A 26,996-nucleotide genomic window follows, 5' to 3' on the forward strand; every position below is an offset into this window, starting at 1 on the left:
GGAATTGTTATGTATCTCATCTTCCACAGCACCAAGTCTATTCTCAGCTTCTGATACCCTGTCCCAGAGCTTATCCATTTTGTCATTCACTTCATTTACTAGCTTTTTCAGTCCTGTTAGTTGACATGTTATTTCAGTTTGGAGTTTTGTGATTTTGTCTTCATATTTTCTTGGTTCTTATTAGTGTTCTGTTCAACTCGATCCATGGTTTCTTGGAGTCCGTTGAGCATCTTCCATATTGCTAGTCTAAAGTCCTTATCTGAGAGGTTGATTAGTTGGTTGGTCATTTTCTGGTCCTCAGAATTGTCCTCTTCATTCTCTATGTCTGATGCTGGCCTGCGTTGTTTCCCCATTGTCACACTTGTATTGTGGGTTTTTCTACGTGTTGTGGTTGTATTCATTGTCTATATGATGCAGGCAGCACACTCCTCTGGCTCCTCCCTTTCTGGATGGGCTGACTTGCCTCTAAGGGAGGGGAGTCCTTCGTGGATGAAGCCTCACACTGGGTCAAATCTTAGGCCCGAGCATGCAACAGAGAAGACAGTCCGGAGAGAAATGTTTGCTTCTGTGATATAGCGCCGTTCTTAGTGTGATTTTTCCTTCTTGTTGCAATGGAGTTCTTTCCTTAGAAAGAGTGCACGGCCGTGTAGAGAAGCGGAGCGGTCGTGCTCCGCTGGAGCCTCTTTTTGCCCCACTCGCAAGAGTTTCACGCAAGAGGACAGTAGACAGACATAGACAGGTCACACTCACAGTTTTTCACAGTTGGGCCCCACTGGGCCGGTGTACTTTCGCGGATTTTCCCCGCCTGGTGTCACACACAGGGAGCCGGCTTTTGCAAAGCTTTGCCGGTTTCCATGCTCTGTAGTCGCTCCCTGAAAATGGCGTCTGGGCGAGCGAGGTTTCTGGAGCCTCTTTTTGCCCCACTCGTAAGAGTTTCATGCAAGAGGACAGTAGACAGACATAGACAGGTCACACTCACAGTTTTTCACAGTTGGGCCCCACTGGGCCGGTGTACTTTCACGGATTTTCCCCGCCTGGTGTCACACACAGGGAGCCGGCTTTTGCAAAGCTTTGCCGGTTTTCATGCTCTGTAGTCCCTCCAATATATGGTTTTCTATTCATTGATGAAGTTGTCCTTTTATCTTGGGTAAGAGGGTTGAGTGAGAGAGAGGTGTGCAGTGTCACTTGGTATCAAAGGTCAGTTATATGGTGCTAGAGAATTATAAACTTATTTATAAATATAATGTGGTATATATATACGGATATTGATATATAGCACACAGGAAATCATTATTCATTAATACACAAGAAATTAAACCAATGTTACTTTAAAATTTATTAGATCTAGAATTGAATCTAATGTTACAATCCAGGTTTTCTATGAATTCTTTAAAGAGGTTAAAGGTGAACCCTATATGTGCTATCAACAAATTGCAACCGTCAGAACACAAAATTTCAACAATAAAAGTTAAGAGCATAGTTGTTCATATTCCAAGTAGCAATTATGTTACTATTTGAATACAAGACGAAGAGGAAACATAAAACAACACTCCAACTGTATTAAGCTTGATTTTTACTGCTTTGAAGTCTTATGCAAAGCAAGTAACTTGCCAAATGTCAATTTCCATTGAGGTTAGACATGCAGCATTTGAATTTCTGATATACAAGCATATATATACTGGCACCTACTAGAACCAAGCATTCACAGTGCTCCTCTTGAGTGCTCAGTAGCATGTGGTGAAGCTAAATGGTGAAACAAAATGACAGAGACATTTGACAGTGAGCATGATGACTTCTGGGGAGCAGGAAGATGGGATGCTGGAGACAGAAGTGTCAACTTTAGACACCAGGAAACCAAACCAGTTGCATTGGTCATAAGAAAGCTCTGTTGACAAAAGAAATGGTAGGAGAAAGGCTCAAGAACCAACTTGTCAGAAGCCTTGGAGACCTTCTCTTCTAAGAATTGGAAAGCCTTTGAGGGTGAGGAGAGTAAGAAACAGTGTGAGATCTCTGTGTTAGAGAAAAACAAAATAAAATTGGGAAGAAATGAAAAGGATGCTGGAGAGAGGCTAGACACAGACCCAGTAGATGTATTACCATGAGCACAATCTCCATCTTCTCATCCCTGGAAGAAGACAGCAAACAGAGATTCTCTCCCCTTGTTACTCACTAAAAAACATTCCAACGGTGCTTTTACCATACATAATCTCAGTATCAACTAGCTCTGAGCATGGGCTCCGGTCAAGATTATGAGTACCCAGGAAGTCTCATTCTAGGTGCTGAGTGTCCAGAAGGTGAGAAAAACGGGGAGAAAAGGAGTTTGGGTGTGAGAGAAAAGGGCAATTATTTCAATGGCAACTCCACTGGAGCTTAGAAATCAAGTGTGCTTCTCCTGTGAATTAAGTCTGGAGAAGTGATGCTGGAGTGATCCCAGAGCACAGTAGCCAGGAATAACCCTTGAGCATGGGTGGGTTTGGCCCATAAATGAAACAAACAAACAAACAAAAACCAATGAAGAGATAGGCCAAGAGGAAATGCCTCAGTTAAGGAATCATGGGAGGTAGGTGCCTGAAAATATGGGCTATTGGATCTTGGAATGAGGCAGAGTTCAAGGAGAGCCACAACTTGGCTAAATTGTTGCATCTTAGGGTCTGGAGATACTCATAGGAATTGGAGAAAGCTGTGAGCTGAAGAAATGGCATTGATGGATGAAATAGACCATTGGAAAGCTCCAATGATGCATGAGCTGAGCCTCTCAGAACCTTATGTGCACCCCAACTGTTGTGCCCAATTTAGTGTTTCTTGTCTCTCCAAAAGAGCCAGGGATTCAAAACACAGTGTAGCAATGACCAGGGCTGTCTTAGTCTATCCCCAGACACCTTCTCTTTGAATGCACACTGTACACAGCCCAGTGAGTGGCACCATGCTAGTCTTCACAGTCTGCATTATATTCTGTTTCTGTGCCACAATATCTAGGCCTCCCTGGTGGTCGGTCACTTTCAGAAAACATAGTTGACATGATTCCTTCCTGAGTTCATTATGATAGAGGGGATCATGGGTCTATGGATTTGAAAGAGTGGCCCTGACACTAAACAAAAAGGACACTAGCCAAGTGATTTCAGACTAAGAACCCACCCTCATATTATTAATATGTGTGTAATTGAGAACCAGATGCTTAACATGACTGAAACAAAAAGACTCGACAGTGTTGCACCACTGAGAAAACAAGAATGTGATGGTTATTCCTGAGTCCCACTGTAATTTTAGAAGCCAACACTCTTATGACATGTTCAGCTGTCTTGAAAATCCCGAGAGACATTCTGAAATTGTTATTTTTAAGTGAAATACAAAGAAACAAACAATGCAGTCGGCAATTGTGGATCTAAGCTATTCTCACCATTTTGTCCCAACTCTGCTAGTTGGGAAGACCAAGTAGCAGCAGAGATGAAACATTTACATGGTGGAAACACCTGTTTTGAAATCCTTTCTACATTCATTCAGAAGCTGCTGTAGTGTCATGAATGATCTTGCATGCACCATCCCCTTGATGCTTCTCTGTCCTTTATTAGCTGTCTGTATAGCATTGTTAAAAAAGAGACAAATTATCTTGTAAATTTGTAAATAGGAGTCCAAGTTTCTGCCCATGTTTTCAAGAGGCTACTGTGAACAAAGTTTGAATACTAAGGAGAAAAGTACACTGGTGTGTGTGTGTGTGTGTGTGTGTGTGTGTGTGTGTTGGGGTGGGGTGGGGTGGGGCAAAGCTAGCCTTTTTATGCAGTGAACCCACAGCCCCCTACCTCATGGTCTTGTATGTGTTCCTACCTTGGGGAAGCAGCCACTGTCTTCCAGCATGGACAGAATCATGGAAATAAACTTGGAGACTTGCCAGGAACAACAGGGGGATTTAGTCTGCTAGTGGCAACAGATTACCTTACTCTTGTTGTGGGTTTCAGTGATGCTCTTCACATGTCCCACCAACCCAGCACCTGTTCAGAACTCCCTGGCAACCTGGGAAGCATGGCATGACTGAAAGAATTAAGATGTGCAAAGGCATTAGGCATCAGTGTATTCTTGGTCTTTACTCAAGATATACAGATCGACAAAATGGACCACTGGGTGGCAGTGGCCCAATGAAAATCATGTACTTGTGTGTGATTGTGAATGTTTATGTATGTCGAGCTCCTCAAAAATGCAGGAAAGGGTCTGGATTTCTTCACCCCATTTCACTTTGGAGGTGAGAGAGAGGTCAAGGAATTAATGAAATAGTTAGGGCTAGTTGGCATGTGGCTCTCAAACTCCAGTTTGACCCCCTGGTCTCCACTGTGCCCTGTTCTAGCCTGCAGGCTCCCACGGCATCATCTCATATGGGTATTTTGAATCTACTGGTCAGTTGGTTAAAGTGAAAAAAAATAATAAAAAATTTAGTTTCTTCTGCAAACAGATCATGGTTTCAGTCCCTGCAAGTTCCCACTCACTGGCTCCAGAATTTGTGGCCCAATTGCATATTGTCAGAACTTTTTGTAGAACATTCTCTTGTAACTTGCTACCATGTCATTCATGCTCTCTGATTTGCTTGTTTTGGGGACCTGTTTCCACTGAACTACGTTAGTACTTACTATGTTAGTACATATGTTAGTACTTCTTTCCATAGCTTTCCCAGAGGGCCAACAGCTAGGCATAATAGTAACTCATGTCCTGCTCTAGTTGATAGAGTGGATCTCTCATTTCTGTCCACCACCCAAAGGACTCTGCTGTGTGATCTGACTGGTGCTTGGCTGAGGATTCAGTTGCTTTGAGCCTCATGCTGTCATATGAAGGGAAGGAAATGCTCTGAGCAGGGTCCTGCACATTGTATGAATACATTGTAGTGGAAACTGCTGGTGGATCGTCTGTAGCCTCAGCATACTGAACAGACAATGAATGACTGACAAGAACTGCACAGCCAAAGTTGGGCTTCAGGAAGGTCTGATGTTGTGGTCCTGTCCCTGATGAACGTGGTGTCTGCTTATAGCCCAAACCTGAGGTCACTTTGCATCTGTTCTTCCCATGGGCTTTTCCTTTTGATTGGTTCCCAAATTTTCTGTATTTAAAAAAACTCACAACTTAGTAAGTTGGCTTTGTTATTCTTGGAAGGGACATGGGGAACGCATTTGCCTTAGCATTTACTGTGTATTTGGGGGAGTTTTAGGCTTTATGTGACCTACAAGACCACCTACTCCCCATTTTGCTGCAAAGACTGCAACCCAGATGCCAAGGATTTATTGGCAGTGATTTCTCCTCTATTTCCTTTCTTACTTCCATCCTTGTTTTGGTTACCTCATTCCCTTTTGTTCTCAACTCTTAGTATGATTCAGAAGGTTTTCTTGAGGTTGTACAGAATCAAGCATTTTAGCTGGAAATCTATAAGAACTCTTTGAGAACTGGGCACATCTTTCTACCACAGGGTTGGGGTTGGAGAAGCTTTGGGCTCCCTTCTATACCCCATAACCAAGTGCACCCCCTTCCTAAACCTCCGTTGCAGTTCAGCTCTTGACAGCCTGGCACCACAGTCTGTATTTTAGCTGCCCGTGCTGACTCAAGTGAGGTGCAATTAGTAAACACACAAAGCTGAATTTGTAAAGTGGGAAATTTTAATTGTGAAGCCTTGAACATGACCTTCTCAGGACACCTGCATTCTTTCTTCTCTGGGTCACCTTCAGCTCTGTTCTGGGGGAAACTGGAAGGAGAGAAGTTGGGGATCAGTCTGTATGCTGACTCTTCCAGTAACATAGTGATTGCATATCAGCATTTTGGGGCTTTCTGAAAGCCTGGCCTAGAGCTGTGAAGGGCTGGAGGCTAGGACTCAGGTCTTTCTACAGTGGGAAGTTTGCCGCATACCAAAAATTGAACATGCAGTCTCAGTGCGTGAGGTAGTCCTGTTGTGAGCCTGTTCCCCAAGCAGGTTCCTCTGGACTGCTGGGTACATCCGTCAGTTTTTTTGGCCGATTGACAGGTCCAGCCAAAGCCCTGTCACAGATTTCATAGGAAGGCAGAGCTGATCCCAGAAGCAGAAAAGGCCCTTCTGGCCCCTGATCCCAGGAGAATGTAGTTCGGAGGGAGGAAAGCATATAAAAAGACTAAGAAAGATTTCGAGCTTTTTCTGTACTCCTTTGTTCCTTCCTGCTTGGATTTCTTATTGCCAAAAGTGCTTTTTTTCCTTCCTAGGCTTAATGTCTAATGACCTGATTGTTCCCATGCCACCCCCAGTGCCTTTGCTCTGACCAGATGGCTTACCTCTTCCTTCTTCCTTTCTCCATATCTCCGGGTCTCATCATACAAATGGGCTTTGTCCAGAGGTGATTTGCTCCATGTGGGGCACAGCCAGTGTTTATGCTTTGATCAGAATCACACACCATACACTATAAACATACCACACACCATGTTCATACCATGCACTCATACTACATGCCACACACCTCATAGTATATCCAACGTGCACCTATCCCACACACAACTGCACACACCACACACATAGTACGCTCACCAAATACCATCACACACACACACACACACACACACACACACACACACACACAAACACACACACACACTTTTCTCTGAAGGTGGGTCAGGGCAGCACCATTGGGAAGCTGGTACAGCAGTGCCACCTAGTGTCTGTCTGAGTTCCTGTAATTTCCCCCTCAGCTTCAGGGGGACAGAAGAGAGAGGGGAGCTGCAGGGACATTACCTGCTGGTAGAGAGCACCCTCTCCTGTAGGCTCTGCTGGAGCCTCAGGCTGACTGAGAAGTGGAGGGCAGCTTGGGAAGTGAGGGAGGACTTCTCTTTGTGAGAGGTCCAGCCATCGTGTCTTTTTGCTGGGAGCCTCTTAAGCCTGGCCTGCTGGTCCTGGCTCCTGGGCACTGCTGGAGCCTCAAGTTGGCTGTGAGAAAGTGGATGGCAGCTTGGAAAGTGAGGGAGGACTTCACTCTGTGAGGGGGTTCAGCCATCATGTCTTTTTGCTGGGAGCATCTTGAGCCTGGCCTGCTGGTCCTGGTCCTTAGCTCTGAGTGACTGAGTGACTGAGTGAGTGAGAGTGAGTGAGTGTCTTGAGAAGGAATAGAGGCTTGTTAGCAGCTAGGAATGCAGGCTCACTACCAGCAGTGATTTAGATGTCACCAGAGAGGGGAGGGAACTGACTGGAGTTTCTGGCTGGGACTTCCCTCCCACCTGACGAATGTCCATGAATATCTCAATGTCTCTGTTATCTCTGTGGAACACCCTCCTGGCACCATTGAGGAGAGTCTGACTGTAGCTGGGTCTTTTCTGCTAGTATTTGCAGGTCTGTGTGCAGGGCTTGGTCATAAATCATTTTATAGATGTGAGACTTTACTACACTGATAACTTATTGGTAGGTAAGTCATTTTATGAATTCTAACACAGATGACAATAGATGAATTGGGGGTGCTGAATGGCGGAGAGGCTGAGAAGCCCCTTGTAAGTGGATCAATGTCCTCACATATCTGAGGCCTTGGAGTCCGTCTCTGGTACTGCAAATAATAATAATAATAATAATAATAATAATAATAATAATAAATAAGCAAATAAATAAAGGCAAAAACCTTTTCAGGAAAGTACAATTCTTATAATTCTTCAAGTTTAAAATGCTACATTAGTCTTTAATCTCCCTCTTTTAGGAATTCTGAGTTTTATTTTTATTACATTTTTTTTTATTTTGGGAGCTACATCCAATGGCACTCAGGATTTGCTCCTGGATCTCTGCTCAGGGCTGCTCTGAACTCTAAAGGATGCTTTGATCTTGGTAGATGACCCTGGTGAGCTCTATCTCCAAAGCCACAGGCTAGTCATCTGTGTTCATCTTGCAGAGCCACCCGGAACAGCCACACAGAGGGAGCAATGGAGGGAGGGAGGGAAACTGGCTCAAAGGGAGATCTGTAGACAGATTCTTGAATGGGGAAGCAGGAGAAATTCCAGACCAGAACACTGAAGTTCTGTAACTTTAACCTGTGCAATTCATTCATGAGTTCCACTTTAGCTCACCCTTATGCACAGAGATTGAGCAGAAGTGTTTGCGCTTACTGGACTTTATATTTCACTTGAGTTTCAAACTGTTCTTTTAGATGTCTGTGGGAGGCCATTTCTAGCCCTACTTTTGATCTGTTGCACATCTTTTTTCTTCCTCTCTGTATTCACATGTACTCCAGTTTGCGACTTACTTCATTCTTACTCTGTATGAACTACATCTCATCCTGCCTCACTCCCGGGATTCTCCCAAAAGTCCTTCTATGCACAGAGACATTCTGCATGAGCCAAAATGAGAACCTCTACTTCTATAGAGTAAAGAGATGATCCTCAACTGCAAAAGCGTGTTAGAATCTCCTGGGAAGGTTTAAGAAAATGATTTTGTCCAATTGGTGAAATTGCAGGATCCTTACAGAGGGATGTTTGAATATCTCCCAAATTATTATACTTTCTTCATTGATTATCAAAAGGAGACAGACAAGAAGCACCCCTTCCTTCTGAACAACTGGCACACATATCTTTTCTCTTGAAACCTCTATATGTGACCTCATAAGACTTATTTTGATATCCATATCATTTAATCAATTAAATTACTTATTTTATTTGCTCTTTTAATTCAAATCTCACACATGTATTGCAATGTAGGGAGGGGGCACAACATCTATCACACTTCTTATACTTCTCTAAATGAACGTTAACATTAATTTGATCCCTGACTACCTCTATAGTAGGGAACAGTGCCTATGTTCCGAGGATCCTTCTATTGAATGGGATAAAGCTGCTGGTATCTGGCCATGACCTAAATGGGACACCCCTCCCCAGTGTCTAAAGGCCCCTAGTTTTTCTTTTTTTGTGTGGTTTTTGAGTCACACCTGGCAATGCTCAGGGGAAACTCCTGGCTCCATGCTCAGAAATTGCTTCTGGCAGGCACAGGGGACCATATGGGAAGCTGGATTTGAATTGATGATCTTCTGCTTGAAAGGCAAACGCTCTACCTCCATGCTATCTCTCCGGCCCCTAAAAGCCTCTAGTGAACCAAACACTCATCCTCTATTCTTCCCAGATCTCCTGTCTTTAAACCTGGAGGAATAGACAATCTCCCCTTCCCACCAGCTACAGACACACAAGTTAAAGCAATGGAAAAAAACCACTGTGCATTAGAGGCCACACCCAGCTGTGCCCAGGGCTTACTCCTGGCTTTGTGCTCAGGGACCATTCCTGTGATGCCAGAGATTGAATTGTGGTTAGAAGTAAGCAAAGCCAACTTTCTGAGCCTTTGTATCTACCTGGTCCTCAAGCAATCATTTTTTTAAAGACGCATTTTTATTACAACACTATTATTTACCAAGTTGTTCACAATTCAGTCATTTCAGACATTAAAAGTTCATACACCAGTCTTACCAGCAGTGTGACCTTCCTTTCACCAGTGTGACCTTTCTTTCACCAGTGTTTGCAGTCACTCACCACCATAGCATGCCTCCATGCAGGCACAAAAACATGGACTTCATATTGTTGTTGCAACACAAAGGCAAATGGAATTATCGAATTTTAGATCAACACAGACCAATGTGTATCTCTCCGTGGAAAGACCAAAGTCAGTGTCTAAAGATTGACTGGGGTGAGATTTGGTGCTAGCTGAGCCTCTATACCACTGGTTAGGCTCATAGAGATGGGTAGAGCAATATGTAACTTTCCCATCAGAGTTCCTGTGATACCACACTTGGCCCAGGATTTATAGACCTAAAACAAATTTGGTGGTTTGGAAGTCTGACAGGCCAAGTCATGGAGCTAGGCCCTTTTGTTGAGGGTGTTGAGGATGACATTGGGCTGCTATCATTTATGCAAAAGGGGAAAACCTGCCTCCCATCCTTTCTGAGAAAGCCACAGAGCCACAGAGTCTAGACTGGAATACCTGGGGACTGTGAACATTGTTCTCCTCTCAAGACCCTCTAAGCCTAGCATTTCTAAATGCACAATGGTCTCTCTTTTCTGATTTTTGTGCAAGTAATAAATTGAAGCCTGGCTTTAGGAATACTTTCCTTCCAATTAGTTCTAGAAAGTTGGTTACTTATAATGTTGATTCTCTGTGAGCTTCTCTCCTTCTTTACTGTCCTTTTCCTTTTTTGACAGAGAAAAGATATTTTCTACTTTCTACTTTCTGCCAATTTATAGTCTAGTCATGTTCTGACTATTTTTCACTGCAATTTTTTGATATGCTCCCCATTTTAATTCTTCAGTTTATTCATAGTATCCTGTTCATTTATGGGCATTGATGCTACTTTGATGTTTCTCAGAAAGAACAGAGAGCCTAGGTCCTAGTCCTTATCTTGTCTTCAGATTTTTCTATTTCTACCTTCCTTCCTGCCTTTCTGCCTTTCTTTCTTCATCTACCCTTCTCTGTTCAGTTTTTTTCTGTGCCAAGTATATTTGAAGTGGGTGCTGGTTAGTTGCTATTTTTTTCATGTTGAAGAGTGCCCATAGGAAGTTCTATTTGGGGAGAGGGGTTTATTGTAAGGTGAATTCCCTGGAGGGTGCCTACCTGGAAAACTGCATTTCTCCTTAGGATATCCTTAACATGTGTCTAAATATGAATACCTTTGTGGAGAGGTCATTCTGCTTAACTCAGAGGAAAGATATTTTCTGTGAGTTTTTATAATAGAACCAAGGATAGGAAGCAAAGAAGAAACTACGAATAATGTGCAACTTGGGAAAAACAAACTTAACCCCAATTGTTTTACTCCCAAATTTATTGTTGGCATTGAGTTAATTCTCAATGCTGAGAATAAACTTTCTCTCTTTCCAGTTTGGTAAGTAGTTAGGCAGAGATGATGGGTATTTTAGATAGGGCTGGAAAAATAGCACTGGGGGTTAAGGTGCCTATCAGGTATATGAGCAACCCTAATTTGATCCCCAAATTTGGTCCCCCGAGGAACAACCTCCGGAGCACAGAGTTTGAATTGGCACCTACACACCACCAAAAGTGCCTCCCAAACAGTTAGATATCACCTATAACCTTTGTGGTTCCTGCAACAATTTTTTGCCTTTCAGTTGGGGGTACCATGACCATTTATATTTAATGCAGGTAGAAATCTATTCGAGTCAATCTGTCTTCTTGTCTTTTTCCCCATTATTTCCACTGCTAAAATGATACTGTGGCACTTGACATGTAGTAGATCCACTATGTTGGGGTTAGCTTTATAGACATATGGAGTCACCTAGAAGACCTGCTCATTTCAGGATCTGACTCTGCACAGTTCCCTGCTCAGGCTTTGGATTCTATGAGCTCTTCTCCTTCCTGTAGTCCCAGCTCTGATCCTCCACTCAAGAACTTCAGTCTCATATTGGTTTCCTTGAGCTATATCTTGGGACTTCTTTAGGGCACTTAGTTGGGTTCCTGGATGGCTCACTTGAACTGTTGACTGTTCATTTCTCAGGGTATCCATATCTGTAACTAAATCATCTGTTTGGGGCATCATTGCTTCATACACTGTGTCTGGTTGTGTGGTTGTTGAGTAAGCATAAATCCAGTCTTCTGTTTAATCTTGCCTGGAAGAGGATCCCCCCAGACACTTCAGTTTGTCTAAGGATGCATCATTCTTATCCTCTGGCTATTTTTGTCTTATTATGAGTTTATCTCTTTTATTCCATTGTCTTACAGTCATTTCCATGTGATTTTAGAAGAGAAAGGTAGATTCAGCAGAAAGAACTGATGGCAGATCAATCATACACATTTAAATCTCCATAATGCCTCTCTTTGTGACATGCAGGCTCACATTTGTGATTAGAACTGGCAATCAAGATAAGATCTTTTGACATTTATAGTATTAATAGTAAGTTTAATAGAAAAGGCTTCGAGGATATGAATTGGCAGCCATTAGCCTCTACAGTTCAAATAGATTTTTTTTTCAAATAGATTTTTAACAAGTGTGAAACTACCTAACAAGTCATATATACATCTTGAAGCCATAACCTGACACATTGGAGCCATAACCTGACACATAAGAAGTGATGGGTCACATGCATTTAAACCCTCTTTTGTATTTCAATATATGTAATCCCGACAGTCTTGCAGGTGCTACGGACAGCCCAGCATGGGAAGAAGTATTTCACACTGTGACATGAATTACTGAGGTAAATGCCGATCCCTGTTATGTTCTTTTAAGCACCGCATGAAGCTCTAACAATGAAAAGGGTATCATCTTCTCCCTCGGAATCTCATAACTTAGATTCTAGCTAGAGGTCCTTGGAGGAGCAAATTATCCATTCCCTGGCACATGACCCAAGGTCACATGAATGGTGCTGGCATAGGAAGGAAACTCCTGGGAGACAGAGAAAGGAACTAAACTGTACTCTAGCCTGGTATATACCTTGTCAACCAAAAGCTATGGTGTCTGGAGAAAGAGCTTATGTTCAAGGTCATGTTTAAGGCAGGTTCTTTGTTCAAAATTAGAGAAGTGGGGTAAAGTGTTTTTTAGACAGCATGGAATACCTCTGCTAAAAAGGGCCTTGGAGTTTCCACCAGATGTTGGGGTGTCCATATTCTGCTCTAATGGAGGGTCATTAGGGAGCAGGGAAGAATTCATTCATTCACTCCACAGCACGGTTACTCTGAGGGAATAAACAGCTGTTCTCAAAAGCTGTGCTATTTGTGATCAATGAAACAGCATTAAACCTGGCACCATCAGTGAATGAAGGAATGGATGGGAATTGAGGGAAGGAATATTAGGTTGCCTATACACCCCAAAAGTTAGCCGTCCTTTCTATCTGTGAAGTATATAGCACCATTTGGACATGCTGGAGACATCTTTCCCACACCTTCCCCAGATTCTTCTTTCAAGAACCCAAGATTTAGCAAGCACTGCCCGAATTTTAATCTTGTGTAATGTGCTTTTGATTAAACAAGTGTTTCCCATTGATCAGAATCTGAGGTTTTCTGAGAGACATTTCTTCATGTTTCATTTTCCTGAGAAGTTCTGAGTAAGCTTGTGAAATGAGTTTCCATTCTAAGAAAATATTTTGCAATTTTTAGCTATTGAAATTGTACTTATGAATAATTTGCACCAGTGTGAATTTGACATAAATTCCAATCCCAGTGGTATCCTCAGCCATCCTACCACCCCACTGATAAGTCGAAGATTTGTTTCCAAGTTGCCAAGAAAAGATTCTGATTGTTCTAACAATCTTCTGCTGTGGTCCCTAATTACCTTCCTCCTCTACTCTTCATAATTAAGTGTGTCCAGTAGTAACATAAACTGTAGTAGAAATGTTATTTTTCCATTATAAGATATTTTTCAGACAGGTTTATTATTTTATAAGCCAAAAAGACAATTTACTCTTAAATTCTGCTGTAAAATAAAAGCTCCTCAAAAGGTATTTATTTCTAATTAGGCCCTTCAGTTTAGGATTATAATACCTGGTCTAGTGACATACACATAACAGAAAGTAAATATTGATAAAGTGATTTAATGACATAAGACTTGAGAGTGTTTGGCCTGGATAAGCAGTCTAATTAAAAATGGGAGAAATTTATTATCTTTAAAACAAATGTGTTTATTACCAGGGAGCAAGTAAGAGGGGTCAGTTGGCTGTGAATGTTTTCCATTGAGATTTTCAAAGTCACTCTTTGTTCCAAACTCTGAAAAACAAATCCAAAGGGCAGAACAGATCAGAAAGACTTCTACGCCAAGGCTGGAGATTGTCCTTCAGGCCTAGTCATGAAGGCGCCCCCTAAAGGTCTATGTTTATTTTACAAACTCATCTTTGGAGGTGTAAGAACCTGTAACAGTTCTGCTTTCCTGTGTCTGCTCATGGGGGACAAGCAGAGTCAAGAATATCATTGTGGGGCTGGAGCAATGGCGCTTGCAAGCGCTAGCCTAGGACGGACCGAAGTTCAATTCCCGGGATTCCATATGGCCCCCCCAAGCAAGGGGCAATTTCTGAGTGCATAGTCAAGAGTAACCCCTGATCGTCAATGGGTGTGGCCCATAAACAAAAACAAAAATAAACAAAAGACAAAAAAACAAACAAAAAATGAGTATCATAGTTTCAGCCCCAAAGATGGCCCCTGTCTTAAAACATTAATGTCAAATGAGAAAAATGCTGAATAGAATATTTCATGTGTGTACACCAATATGCAATAGAGAGAGGAGAACTAGTCTGATCATATAAACACTTCTTGGTATGTCCTTCTTGAAGGAACAATGATCTCAATTGAAACTGAAATTGGACATCAACTATTGTCTCTCCTTTATGCAGCCCACACCCATGGTAAGGGAAGGTCTCCCTGTTTTTTTTTTTTTTGGTGTTTTTTTTTTTTGTTCTTGTTGTTGTTGTTGTTGTTTTGGTGGGGGTGTTACTGCTTGAAGAATAGAACTTTGTGGGAATCGCCAATCACATAGGAATAACTATGTGACATAGATGGAGGTGCTCTGAGATGAACCTGTGATTCAGGCAGAGCAATGAAAGCTGCTTGTTCATTAGCTGAAACCCTCCTTGAGCTGGGAACAATGGTTGAAGGGCAAATGCCTAGCACATGTGAGGCCCTAACACCATCCAGAGCAGATCCTATTTAAAAACAACTAACTCCACCAAATGTCCTTTCTTCACTAGTCAAACTTGCCACCAAAAGAATGATCAGGACAAATGTTCTTCCTCTCTTCTCTGACTGCAAATTCTGTATGCAAAGGAAATTTTAATAATAGCCTTGGAGCTGATTTTGGGCAGGGACCAGGGAGCAGAAGAGGCATCTGTAAATGGTTGGGGAGTGCAGCCTCCTAGGTGGACACAAGCCAACAGAGTACAGGGCCCAGTCTGGAGGTTGCTGGCAGGGCAGAGACAAGGTCCAGGTCACAGGCTTTTTCACTGAATGTACCAGGTAATCTGCCCCATGGGGCTCCCATGCCAGAAGTCATAGTCAGGTCATACAGCCTGACCACTCAGATCGTGGATGAATGGGACCCTGAGTGGCCACACTTTGTACTGAGACCCCAGGTCAGCCCACAGCCACAGAGAAAAACTGAGTCCACTTTCTCCATGCCACTTCCTTCTTCACCTGCTGCCAGCTTAGGTGAACCCACATCCTGACCTTTATTTTTGTTATATTTTGGTTTGGGAGGGCTACACAGGGCAGTGCTCAAGGTTTCTCCTGGACTCTACACTCAGGGGTCATTCCTGGTAGACTCAAGATGGTACCAGGGATAAAATCTAAGTCATCTGCATACCAGGCTAGCACCTTGACCCCTATGCAGTGTCTCTGTTGTCTTTAGAAGTATAAGTAACCATGGCAGACTTCTAGGAGAGTGGTTGATCCAGGCTCTGACATGAATTTTGGGGCTGCTCCAATTGAGGGGACTTATTAACATCTTGGCTTTGTTTGCTGTTTTGTAGGTACCATGATCAACAGGATGTTACAAGCAACTTCCTTGGAGCAATGTGGTTGATATCAATAACCTTCCTCTCCATTGGTTATGGTGACATGGTGCCTAACACATACTGTGGGAAAGGAGTCTGTCTGCTTACTGGAATCATGGTAAGTGGCTTTTTACCACCCAACTCATATACCTAAGGGGGTGCATTAGCCCATCAAAGCAGGAGTCCTGGGGAGATGCCTGTGTTCTTTGCAGTGGAAAAGCAATAAAAATGTGGGGCTGGAACAATAGCACAGCAGGAAAGGAATTTGTCTGTGTGCAACTAAAGTGGGTTCAATTCCCAGCATCTCATATGGTCCCCTGAGCCTGCCAGGAGTGATTCCTGAGCACAGAGCCAGAAGTAACACCTGAACACCACCAGGTGCTAAAAAAACAAACACACATACATACAAACAAACAAACAAAAGAAACAAAAAGAAAATAATACAAATGTAATCTGGGTTGAGTGTGTGTGTGTGTGTGTGTGTGTGTGTGTGTGTGTGTGTGTGAATGAGAGAGAGAGAAAGAGAGAGAGAACATAAACACATGGAATTATCTCTAGCCACCTTTTCAGACAGCCTCAGGGCATGCTGTTAGTTGGAGGATCAGCTTGGAAATGGGGTCCAGTTCTGGGTGAACAGAACCATTTTTGGGCTTTTTGAGGCTGCCTAAAGTCATTTCTTGTGGCCTCAGCAAAGCTTGAGAATATCTCTTGAGAACTCAGTTTTACCCAGAAATCCAAGCTTCCCTGAAATAAGTGTATAGCAGGATAGAAAAACTCAGTGACAATTTGACCACTGGATTCATTATAGTAGAAAAAGTTTACATGAGTATTAGTGATATGCCAAGTGGGATGGGAACCTTCAAGTAAAAACCCTAAAAGAGGATAGAAACTGGTTACTAGTCACCCTGCATGGAGCTTCGAGGGAGGGGTGATTGGAAGTGTCTTTAAAGGAAAAAAGCAATGATTAATTGTTCAAGATACTTCTTGGATTCAGGGACAGATTAAGTGCTTGGATCTGCTTGGAAAGTTGACTTGGAAATTTAGAGGGGGTTGGAAGGTCCTAGGAAGAGAGGCTGAGGAGAAGAAGAGGAAGAAAGGAAGGGCATTTGGTACATTCCTGGAACTCATGGTGTGCTTTCAATGACAAAAGCCTGGAACCTTTGAGCAAAGCTCCTCCTGAGTCAGAAGTGAGTGAAGTGAGTGGAGGAGGCTCTAGGCCTTGGCACCTTGTGGTCCTGGCCCATGTTCTGGAAAATACCAGGAATGTGGCCTCCCTCCCATCAGATCCATGCACGTGAGCACATTATCCCGCCAATGCATCATGCTGTAGTTGGGGAAGGCAGAAGGTGCTAAAGGCATAGGGGAGTTGAACTGGAAGCAGGAAGTGCCCAAAATTTCTAAAGTAGGGTCCCTCTGCCCAGTGTGTGGGAGGAGGGTGGTTAGCAGGGAACCAGGCTTTTCCATCCTGATCCCTGAAAACATGGATCTTTTCAGCAAAGTGAGCAGGGAGTGTGGTGCACAGGGCTACTAAATGATCTTTTCCAGCTTGGGGATCTGAACTGGGCCAAGACAACTGTCTAAGAAATAAGATCCAGGGCCAATTTTCAGGTCCCTGCAATAATGCAAGAATATGTTTCAAGCCCGATTATGGAAAAATTTATGGGGGTGGGTCAGGTATCACATTTATATTATTAATGAAAAGTAGAGTTTAGGGGCCAGAGAGATAGTACAGAGGAAGACACTTGCCTTGCACACAGACAACTCGAGTTTAATTCCTGGCATTGATATAGTCCCCTAAGACTATACCACCAGAGAAATTCCTGAGTGCAGAGGCAATAGTAATCCCTGAGTACTGTTGGATGTAGCCCAAATACAAAAACAAGAAAAGGAAGGAAGGTAAAAAAGAAAAGAGGAAGGGAGGGGAAAGCTGTTGTTTTTTAGACTTTTTTTCCCCAAGTCTTTAGTGACCTATGATCCCAGTGACCTGTCAGTTAAATGGTGATGGGCTCATTTCTACCCATAGCCCCAAAGATGGCCTCTTCTTGTACAGCTTTGGGACATGACAGTGTGCACAGATGTTATTGGGGGGTGGGGGATGTATCAAACCCACTGGGATATGAATGATTCTGATGATTGCAGTCCTGTCCCCCTCAGGCTCTTTGAACATCACTTTTTGGTTCTTTTTGACGAGCTGCACCGACTCTTGTTCTCGAATCTGACATGACTCTGGTATTTACACAGCAGTTTCCCTTGCCACAAAGCTGAAGCCCGCTATGAGATTCACCAAGCCCTGCTTTCCTGATTCCTTCTCTTGCTTTCAGTTCTCATGTTTCAGGAACAACTTCTTCAAAATCTTACCTGACTGCACAAATTTTCCATCTAGTTGCAGGTTTCCCTTGTATGGGTTTCAGTAGTGGCTTTATTTTTTTTTGGGGGGGGGGGAGGAATATTAGTTGGGAGCAAGTGCTTTTTACAGAAACAGAGAGGCTATGTGTATCATTCTGAACTGTACTCGGTGAACTGGGGAACATAGTTCCTCTGTTTTCTAAGTCAAGAAGTTACATCCCATCTCCCTTACAAGGATTATACATTACTAAATTGACCGGCAAAGGAAAAAAAATTACTTGTTGGCTGGAGAGACTATAAAGGATACTTACCATATATGCTCAAGTATAAGCCGACCTCCCTCCCAATTTTACCCTAAAAACTGGGAAAACTTAGTGACTTGAGTATAAGCCTAGGTGGAAAATGCAGCAGCCACTGGTAAATTTCAAAAATAAAAATATATACCCAAAACATTTACAATAATTGAAGAATCAGTAGGTTAAATGTTTTTCAATATTTATTGCTCAAGAAAAACTAAACTCACAACAATAACTTTAAAACTTTAAAACTTTAAAGTGCAGAAAACTGTAGCTTAGCAAGCTGAATCACAAAGGTTAAAATCCTTCAAAACTAGATTCCTCCTCCTATTCATCTGTATGTCCAAACAGAACTTCAGCTGTATGATATGAGGGTATCAGCATAGACATTGTCATCGTCACTGAGTTCACAGCTATCATCATCACTGCTGTCAGTCTCATACAAAGCAGAATATTGTGGGTTAAACAGTTCAGTGGCATACAGTTCAGGTCAGCTGCCTACCTCTTCAGCTTAACCAGGACTCATGGACTGAGCTGAAGCACTGCCCCCTCCAGCAGGCGGCAGATGATGACTGGAGACTATGTGCATTTGATTCGGTGCAAGCAAACCGAATCAAAAATCCTGTATGACCCGAGTATAAGCCGACTTTGGATTATACTCAAATTTTGTGCCAGAAAAACTCGGCTTATTCTCTAGTATATATGTTACTTGCCTTGGATGCTACTGATTCCCAGCACTATGAGTGGTTCCCTGGGCACCGCCAGGGATCACTACTGAGCCCAGAGTCAGGAGGAGCTTCTGAGTAGCATACCTCAAGTAGGACTCATAAATTAAGTTTTAAATTATAGTATAAATTTGAGTTTTGGTCAAGGAAATAAGTACATCAAAAATGATGAAATGAAGTAATTTTTTTTGGTTTTATAAATAAAAGCACCTAGAGTTAATTTTCTTTTCCTTTATTAATTTGTTTTTTGGCTTTTGGGCCACACCCAGTGGTGCTCAGGGGTTACTCTTGACTTGAGCTCAGTAATCACTCCTGGAGGGGCACAGGATCCCAGGAAATCAAACCCTGATCAGTCACATGCAAGGCAAGTGCCCTATTCACTGTACTATTGATCCACACCCAATGTTAATTTTCTTGTGGATATGATTTTAATAGCCGTAAGTTAGCATTTGAATCACCTGTTTTACACTGCAAACTCAAAAAATATTATGAGGTATAAAGTCTATCAAAATTTCATAAACACTAGAAAACAATTCAAATATAAAATAATTCAAGGAATCCTAGTATTTCAAAGACAATATATCAGGTGATTCAGGCTTGACCCTGTGCTTTCTCAGGAGTATTGTAAATTGTATTTTTCCTCCACAATTTATTAAAGGCCCGAGAGAGAAGGAGGCAGATGATCCAGGGAAAATCCATGCATTTCATTTAGATGTGCATTGCCAATGTCCAAGGAGGAAAAGCAGATAAAACATATAATGAAACAGTCATTTCTGCCTTTGAGAACCCAAAGGAGCACTTTGTGTTTACACTTTCTAAAATCAAAGGAAAACAAATCAAAATTTGTAGGACTAAACAGAAACACATCTGATCTTAAGGAAATTGGCCTTTTATCTCTATAATGAAAAACAATTATCTTCCGGGAATCTACCAAACACATCAGCCAAACACTTGCTGGTCCTCCTCAGTACTGGCAGTTTCTCATCAGTACTGGTTTCCCTGGTCACCTCTCCATAGGAACTTTCTTAGCCAAGGGTTAGAATAGCAATCTTACTCTGCATAGTTTTCCAAACATGAAGATGAATCTGTAGTGCTCAGGCTAAAATACACAGTGAAATTCTGATGAGAGAGTTTTCAATACTATTTCTGAGAGATAAATCTTATTAGAAAAATATCATAAATTACTAGTGGAGGCCCATCATATTTTCTTGTGATATAACTATATATAATATTGTGTATATAAAATTTTGTGTAGACAGTTATAGACAAGAAATAGTAAAATAAGTGAATCTTAAATACCAAAATTCTCTGATAAAAATTCTCTTGTGAACAATTGGTCAAATAGAAATTTTCCTCTCACTGAGTCATACTTATAGATTAAGCTTAACTAACACAAGAATTTTTCCTTCTTTTAGATATTGTTTTACAAACTTAAGGTTATGAAAAAAACAGATATAGTCATTTGGTTTTGCAGATGTTCTGGACACTAGTGGGTTGAATTTGAAATGACTTTCTTCTTTTGGGAGGATTCTACATTGTTACACTGGAGTGTGTTTGCTAGTGGGTCAGTGTCTCCAACACTCTTAAAATAAAGCATTGACTTTCCCTAGTATCTTTTTTTTTCATTTTTTAAAAATTTTTATTGTGACCATAATGGCTTACATATCTTTCACAATAGTATTTTAGGGACTTTTTAACATTGAATCAGGGGAATACCCATCACCAAATTTGTCCTCCCCCATCCCAGTTCCCTTTCTGCAACCCATATACCCCACCATCACCCCCAGGTTGCTAGAGTAGGTGGACCCCTCTTTGTCTAGCTTACTATTAGTGGTCATATATCTGTTTGGCTCTGGTACCCTCCCTTGTTTCCCCCTCTATTTAAGAGGCAGAGCTAGATAAATCAAGTTATGTGGTTTTGTTTGAAGAAAAGCAATAGAATGGGGTACAAAATAAGAAAAAATAAAAAATAAATAAATAAAAGAAGTCAAATACTTTGAAAATGGGCGGAGACCTTCTAAAGGCTTTCAACCTCAGTTTGAGAGAGAACATGAAAAAGGTAATTGAAACACCACAACAATACAGAAAGAAATATCAAATTAAATATTCAGTGAGCACTACAGCAATAAAGACAAGCACTACACAATAGTCTCAGTTCTGAAATCAAATCATGCCGGATTGCAAAAAGAAAGAGAAAGATAAGATAAAATAAAATAAAATAAAATAAAATTGGAGATATCAACTTCAATATCGACACCAAAATAAAGACATCGAAAAATTGGTCAATCAATAAATAAATGTGTGGAAAGATGATTATTTTGTGTTTTTTTTTCTTTTTCCCCCTGCATAGGCACATTAAGTATTGGGGATATTATAAAGGGAATTCCCTTGGCCTAGAAGTTATAGGGTTTCTCCACCCCTGAAGTATACTGTCATGGGATTTACTATAGACTCCTTGCATGATCATTTACTCTCCCCTCGGTGCTTTTGTGGTGTATGGAAGGCTTCTGCTTGGTCTTGGATGGTAAAATCAGATCTCTGTATCTAGAGATCTTGGTGACTGTGCAGCTCAAAGATTGGAACTTATGATGGAGTCTTTCTTTGTGGTTTTAGGAGTTCTGCTTCTTCAGTATTGTTTTAATCCATCTTCTGTAATTGGTGGTCTTGGTCATTATCTTGCTCCTAGAATGGAGCCTGGGATAAAGTCTTTCCTTATGTTTCCGGAAGACCCGTTCAGTTGCGGTTGTCTCAATCAGAACTCTGGAGTTGGAGATCTTGTTTGTTGAACAGATCATAGACCAAAAGCTAGGCTAGAGCTTGTCGTTGCTGCTGTTGTTGTTGTTGGTCCCAGGATGCATACTGTCGAGTCCTGGTTGTAACAACCAGTCATCTATATATAGCGATCTTGGCTTTTGCTCAGGTCAAAGGGTGACATGTTTTCTGATTTTTTCTTATCGTTGGCTGATGAGGAAGGACAATTTGCTTTTAGATCAAGTTGTTCCCATTTCCTCGTTGTCAGGTTATAAATTTAGAACTGGCGCATGTTGGCATCAGAGCAGCATTATGAATGCCCTGGAGGGGATTTGGTTCTTGGAGCTGTTGTGGAGAACTCTGTCATTTCTATGTCTGGGATCCAGGAGTCAAGGCTGGACAGTCGGTGTCTAGTTCCCTGGAGTCTAAGTTGGTTCCACATGACATAAGTTCAGGGTGGGAGATGTCCCTGTATTGTAAAGAAGTATGAGTTCTTATCCCTAGTAAATAAGAGCTTGTTTTTACACGTAAAATTTCCCCTTTGTTTAATATGTCTTTGCAGGAAGAAGTGGTGCTACATTATATTGCTGGTGGATTTTTGGGGGTGGAGAGAGAAGAAAACAGACACACGCCAAAAACTAAAAATATATATGCTCACATATATCTAAAGAAAAAAAGTTTCTTTTTTTTAAAAAAAAAAGATTAAATAAAAGATGAATCAAAGGAATAAAGTGGGTCCAGGAGAGATAGCATGGAGCCAAGGTGTCTATCCTTCCTGCAGAAGCACGGTGGTTCAAATTCCAGCATTCCACATGGTCCCCTGTGCCCACCAGGGACAATCTCGGAGCATAAAGCCAGGAGCACCCTCTGAGCGCTGCCTGGAGTTACCCAAAAGAAGCAAAAACAAATCAAATCAAAAAACAAAAACTAAAACAAAACAAAACAAAAAAACCAACAAGAAGAAAAAAGAAGAAAAAGAAAGAAAAAAAAAAGGAGGAAGTGAAACAGATTATTTTACATTTGGAGAGAAACAGTGTAAGAGGTAGTGTTATATAGGTCTGTACTTACGATGAAAGTATAGGCTTCCCCATTGTCTTTTGAGATTTCCTTGTGAGGTGTGCGGACCAGGCTTAGGTAGAGTTCTTGCAGTGGGGGTCCTTTGGAGCTAGTTCCAGTATCAAGCTACAGTCCCCGTTAGGGAGAGGTGATTAGGAGGGCCACACTGCATGAGTCAGTCAGGGTATTGATTGTATTTTCTTGCCGGGAACGAGGTGAGAACTTGAGTGGGTGTCTCTTCACTTGGGTAGTGGGTACTGGTTCATTGGGGGTAGGAGGTCGGTCTTGACTCCTAATGGATTAAGAACTGAAGGTGAAGAGTTACAATGTGGTGGGGATATTGGGCGTGGGATTGAGGGGTGAAGGAATAGTCGGATTTCTGGAGGAGGGGAAGGGATTAATATATGGGAGGGGTTATATGGGGTATAGGTATGGGTTGTTTGTGGTTTAGGTTTGTCCCTTAAGGAGGATTCCTATCCCTGTGTGTTCCTGCCCACATATAAACATATAGAAGTTAGCTTAGGTGTATATTAATGTAGAGAGGTGGAGAGGGCAAAAGGTGCACTGAGTACAGAAAGATAGGTAAGTATAGTACTTGTAAGGAAAGAAAACTAAAAGATCAACTTTTGGATATGTATAGGTTTCGTGTCTCGAGTACTGATCGCTGTTAGTGAGGTCTATCTATATAGGTGTAGTAAACACCTTTGCAGTATTGTCCACAGCACCTTATAAGTCAGCTTTCCTTTCCTATAGAGGAGGTAACCATGTGGTTTTTATTTGACATAGATTGAATTGATGATAGTGAGGAGGAGAAGGTGGAAGAAGAGGGAGACAAGAAGCGAGAGAAGGAAAAACAAAACAAAACAAAATATGACGTAATGAGAACAGAGGGGACAAGAGCAAGGACCTGTTAGTTTGCTTGAACGTGTTCAATGCTTAGGCCCTGTTGATTTTCCCTAGTATCTTAAAAGCTATCCTATTCTCCCAGATTCTATCTGTGCAAATCGACATAACACCTACTTTTCCCTTATATTTGATTATGCAGACGATTATTTTAAGAGTAGAATCCAGATCTTCATGCTAATATAAAACAAAAAAGAGCCTTATTAGTAAGACTCTCGTTTTACCAATAAGGAGATCTTCATTATTAATGACTGAGTTAATGACTTTCATTAGCGTAAAGGTCACTCATAATTTTTGCTTCTCTATTTTTGCGAATTTATGGCAACTCTTAATAGCTCTTTACTCCGAACTTGAGAAGGATAATCATCTTCAAATCTGGAATAGAAGCTATTTTTAGGGCAGAGTTTCCTCTGGTACATGGCCCACAAATGGTCACCTAGACATGGAAAAATCTGCTTTAGCTTCCTAAATACACAAACACACACACACACACACACACACACACACACATATACATTGTTTCAGATGTGGTTTCTTCCATACCCTGGTACTTCTCTCTAAACAAAAGCAATGTATAAATGTTTTCCAGTTCATTACAAGTTATAAAATTTTACTCAGAGAGCAAAAGGGAAAAGAAAAATTCCATTGTTCACACATCTTAGGATGCAAACATTTGATAATAATATTGCCAGCATCAAGGTTACCTGGTGTAGAGAGAGTTGTAACAAAGTCAAGCTTGTCAGAGGAGAAAGACTGAGATTAAAGGACATGTCTTACATCTGAATTACTTCTGCTACCTTGTGTCTTTCCAGGTGAGCATTACTTCTCAGAATCTAGATTGAAAACTTCTCTGGTGTTACATGGATAAATAAGTTTAAAAAAAAAAAAGTATCCACATCCTTTACCAGCTGCCATAAGATTTGACCTTAGGTGCATCTGATCAAACAATTTTAAAGGAATTTTTGATGTGGTTTTTTCTGGTCTGCCTGCTGCCTCTCCTCAATGCAGACCCAGTGAGGAGAGCACTTTTCTGATGAACCATAATGCATAAACCTCAAAGCCAATTTACCCTTTGCCCTTAATACAATGTCTTCAGGCATAAGACAGCTGTTTTCATCCAGATGTGAGTCAGTGTAACTAGAAGCTGCAACCTTCCAGCTATCCATATGGTGACTCCACATTTCACCTGCTCTCCTCAAAAGCTGTCAGCACTCACCTCACACAAGATGAGTCCTGCCTCACTCTGACTTTGTTGCTAGAAAGGAGAATGAAAGGCAGGCCTGACTGACTCACTGATAAAGCAGCTTTCCACTGCCTTCCTCCAGCTACCATGAGCATTTGAGCATAGAGTTCAACATACACACACACACACACACACACACACACACACACACACACACACACACCACCCGCAAATCTTGAGTTCCCTAGGCCCTGGTTGGAACACTAAACACACACTCACATCACATCCACAAATCTTGAGTCACACACACACACACACACAAACACACACACACACACACACACACACACACTGCCTGCAATCTTGTGTTTTCTAGGCTCAGGTTTGGGCACTGAACTCAACACACACTTCCTCTCCTGACACTGGGAAGTGACAGCTGATCCCCACATTGGTAGAAGGGATTTGTTTCCCAGACCTCCTTAAGTGTTGTTTAGGTTTGGGAGCTGAACTATTCCGAAATACAAAACTAAGGACTTTCAGAGAATTTTCACAGAATTTCATTTGACAAAATTTGTTGTTACACTAATGTTAATGGAAAAACAATTATGTCAGGCAAGTCAAGTAAAAATGTATTTATCGCAGTCGGAAATTGAGTCAGTCAGCCCTAGGGATCAGAAAAGTAAAAAAGGGCAGTTTCCCAATTCTTATTTTACCTTCTCTTAGAGAATAAACCAAGCCTTAGAACAAATCCAATCAGTCTGTGTTTCATGGATTTAGGTTAATTTTAGGTTAAAAGCATACTTTATATAATTATAGTTTGATCAATTTTCATGACTAATAGTCTCCTAAAATTGGGTGTCAATCTGTGTTCATCATTTGAGGATCTTTCAATAGACCACCGGCAGCTCATTTAACAGTGGGATGTTGTAAACATTAGCATTTCAACAGAATCATTATTTCTTCCCAGATTCTCTCTAGCAGTTAATACTGCTTGCCTTATGATGCTGCCTATTCTCACAGGTCTAACTTCATTGTTGCTTTGACTTGTTTCCCTAAGACATGATGTACAGTATCTTTGCAGGTGCCTGTTCGCCATTTGTATCTTGAGGGAAGCATCTATTCAGCTCCTCTCTCCATTTTTTTAATCAGGCAGTTTTGCTTTTTGTAGTTCTTTTTTGTTTGTTTTGTTTTGAGGCCACACCCAGCTGTGCTTAAAACTTATTCTTGCTTCTGTGCTCAGGAATCACTCCTGTTAGGGCTTGGGGGAACCATATGATGTTCCTGGGATCCAACCTGGGCTGGTTACTGTGGTTGTTGAGTTTTATGATCATTTTCTGCATTTGCATAAAGGACCCTTATAGAAGATATGATTTGCAAATATCTTCTTTCATTCTGGATGTCTTTTTATTTTGATGATTGTTTTTTCACCATGCAGAAATATGAAATAGTCCCATTTGTTTAATTCTGCTTTCATTTCTTTTATTTTTTTAATTTATTTTTTCATTAGTATTGAAGTTGAACCTCTAAAGGCCTGTTTCATGTCAGGAAATGTATTGACTGTGTTTTCTTCTATGTATTTTAATGTGTTCGAACTTTCCATAAGCCCTTTAACCCTTAGAGAATTAATTTTTGTGCATGGTCTTAGATATGGTATAGTTTTAGTCATTTGCATGTGATTGTCAGGATTTTTCTACATAATTTTTGAAGAACCTTTCCTTACTTTATTAACTGTAATGTCATAAATTAGCTATCCATTTATTTATCTATTTATTTCTGAGACTTCTGTCTCCTTCAATGCTTCATGTAATTCCCATACCATGCTGTTTGATTACCACTGCTTTTCAGTATTGATGGAAGTTGAGAAGTACAATACCTCTTTTTTTGTTCTTTACTCTCAGGATTACCTTTCACTGTTGAGGTCCTTAGAAATTCCACATAAATGTCATTATTTTTTAACTCTAATTCTGTAAAGAATGAGCCTGAAATTTTGGTAGGTATTACATGGAATCTTTAAACTGCTCTAAGCATTAAAAACATTTTATGTCAATTCTTTCTATCCAGGAGCACAAAATACACTTTCATTTTTTTCAAATAATTTAAACAATATCATAAAATCTTTTGTACATATATTTGTATAGAAGAAATGATAAATTGTATTTTTCTTCCAATTCTCTGGCTAGTTCACTATTTGGGTATAGCTATATAACATTTCCTGATTATTTATTCTGTAGCTTAATTCTTTACTGTATCTGGGTATTTTAATAACTTTTTATAAGAATGCTTTGACTTTTCTATGTATATTTATAT

At 41.1% G+C, this 26,996-nt stretch overlaps 1 protein-coding gene across 3 annotated transcripts in view; it reads left to right on the plus strand.

The window, feature by feature from the left end:
• The window catches only part of KCNN2 (potassium calcium-activated channel subfamily N member 2), a 158,663-nt gene that overhangs the window by 103,293 nt on the left and 28,374 nt on the right, over positions 1 to 26,996 (plus strand). For 2 of the 3 annotated variants that reach the window (XM_049786877.1, XM_049786878.1), the window contains one exon: positions 15,406 to 15,547. In XM_049786877.1, the coding sequence (XP_049642834.1) occupies positions 15,406 to 15,547 (142 nt within the window). Of the gene's footprint in view, positions 1 to 6,903; positions 6,949 to 15,405; positions 15,548 to 26,996 lie in introns of those variants that run through there. The other variant, XM_049786879.1, reaches the window with a different exon arrangement.

Source organism: Suncus etruscus, chromosome 14 (genome assembly GCF_024139225.1).
Source record: "Suncus etruscus isolate mSunEtr1 chromosome 14, mSunEtr1.pri.cur, whole genome shotgun sequence".
NCBI classification, from domain to species: domain Eukaryota; kingdom Metazoa; phylum Chordata; class Mammalia; order Eulipotyphla; family Soricidae; genus Suncus; species Suncus etruscus.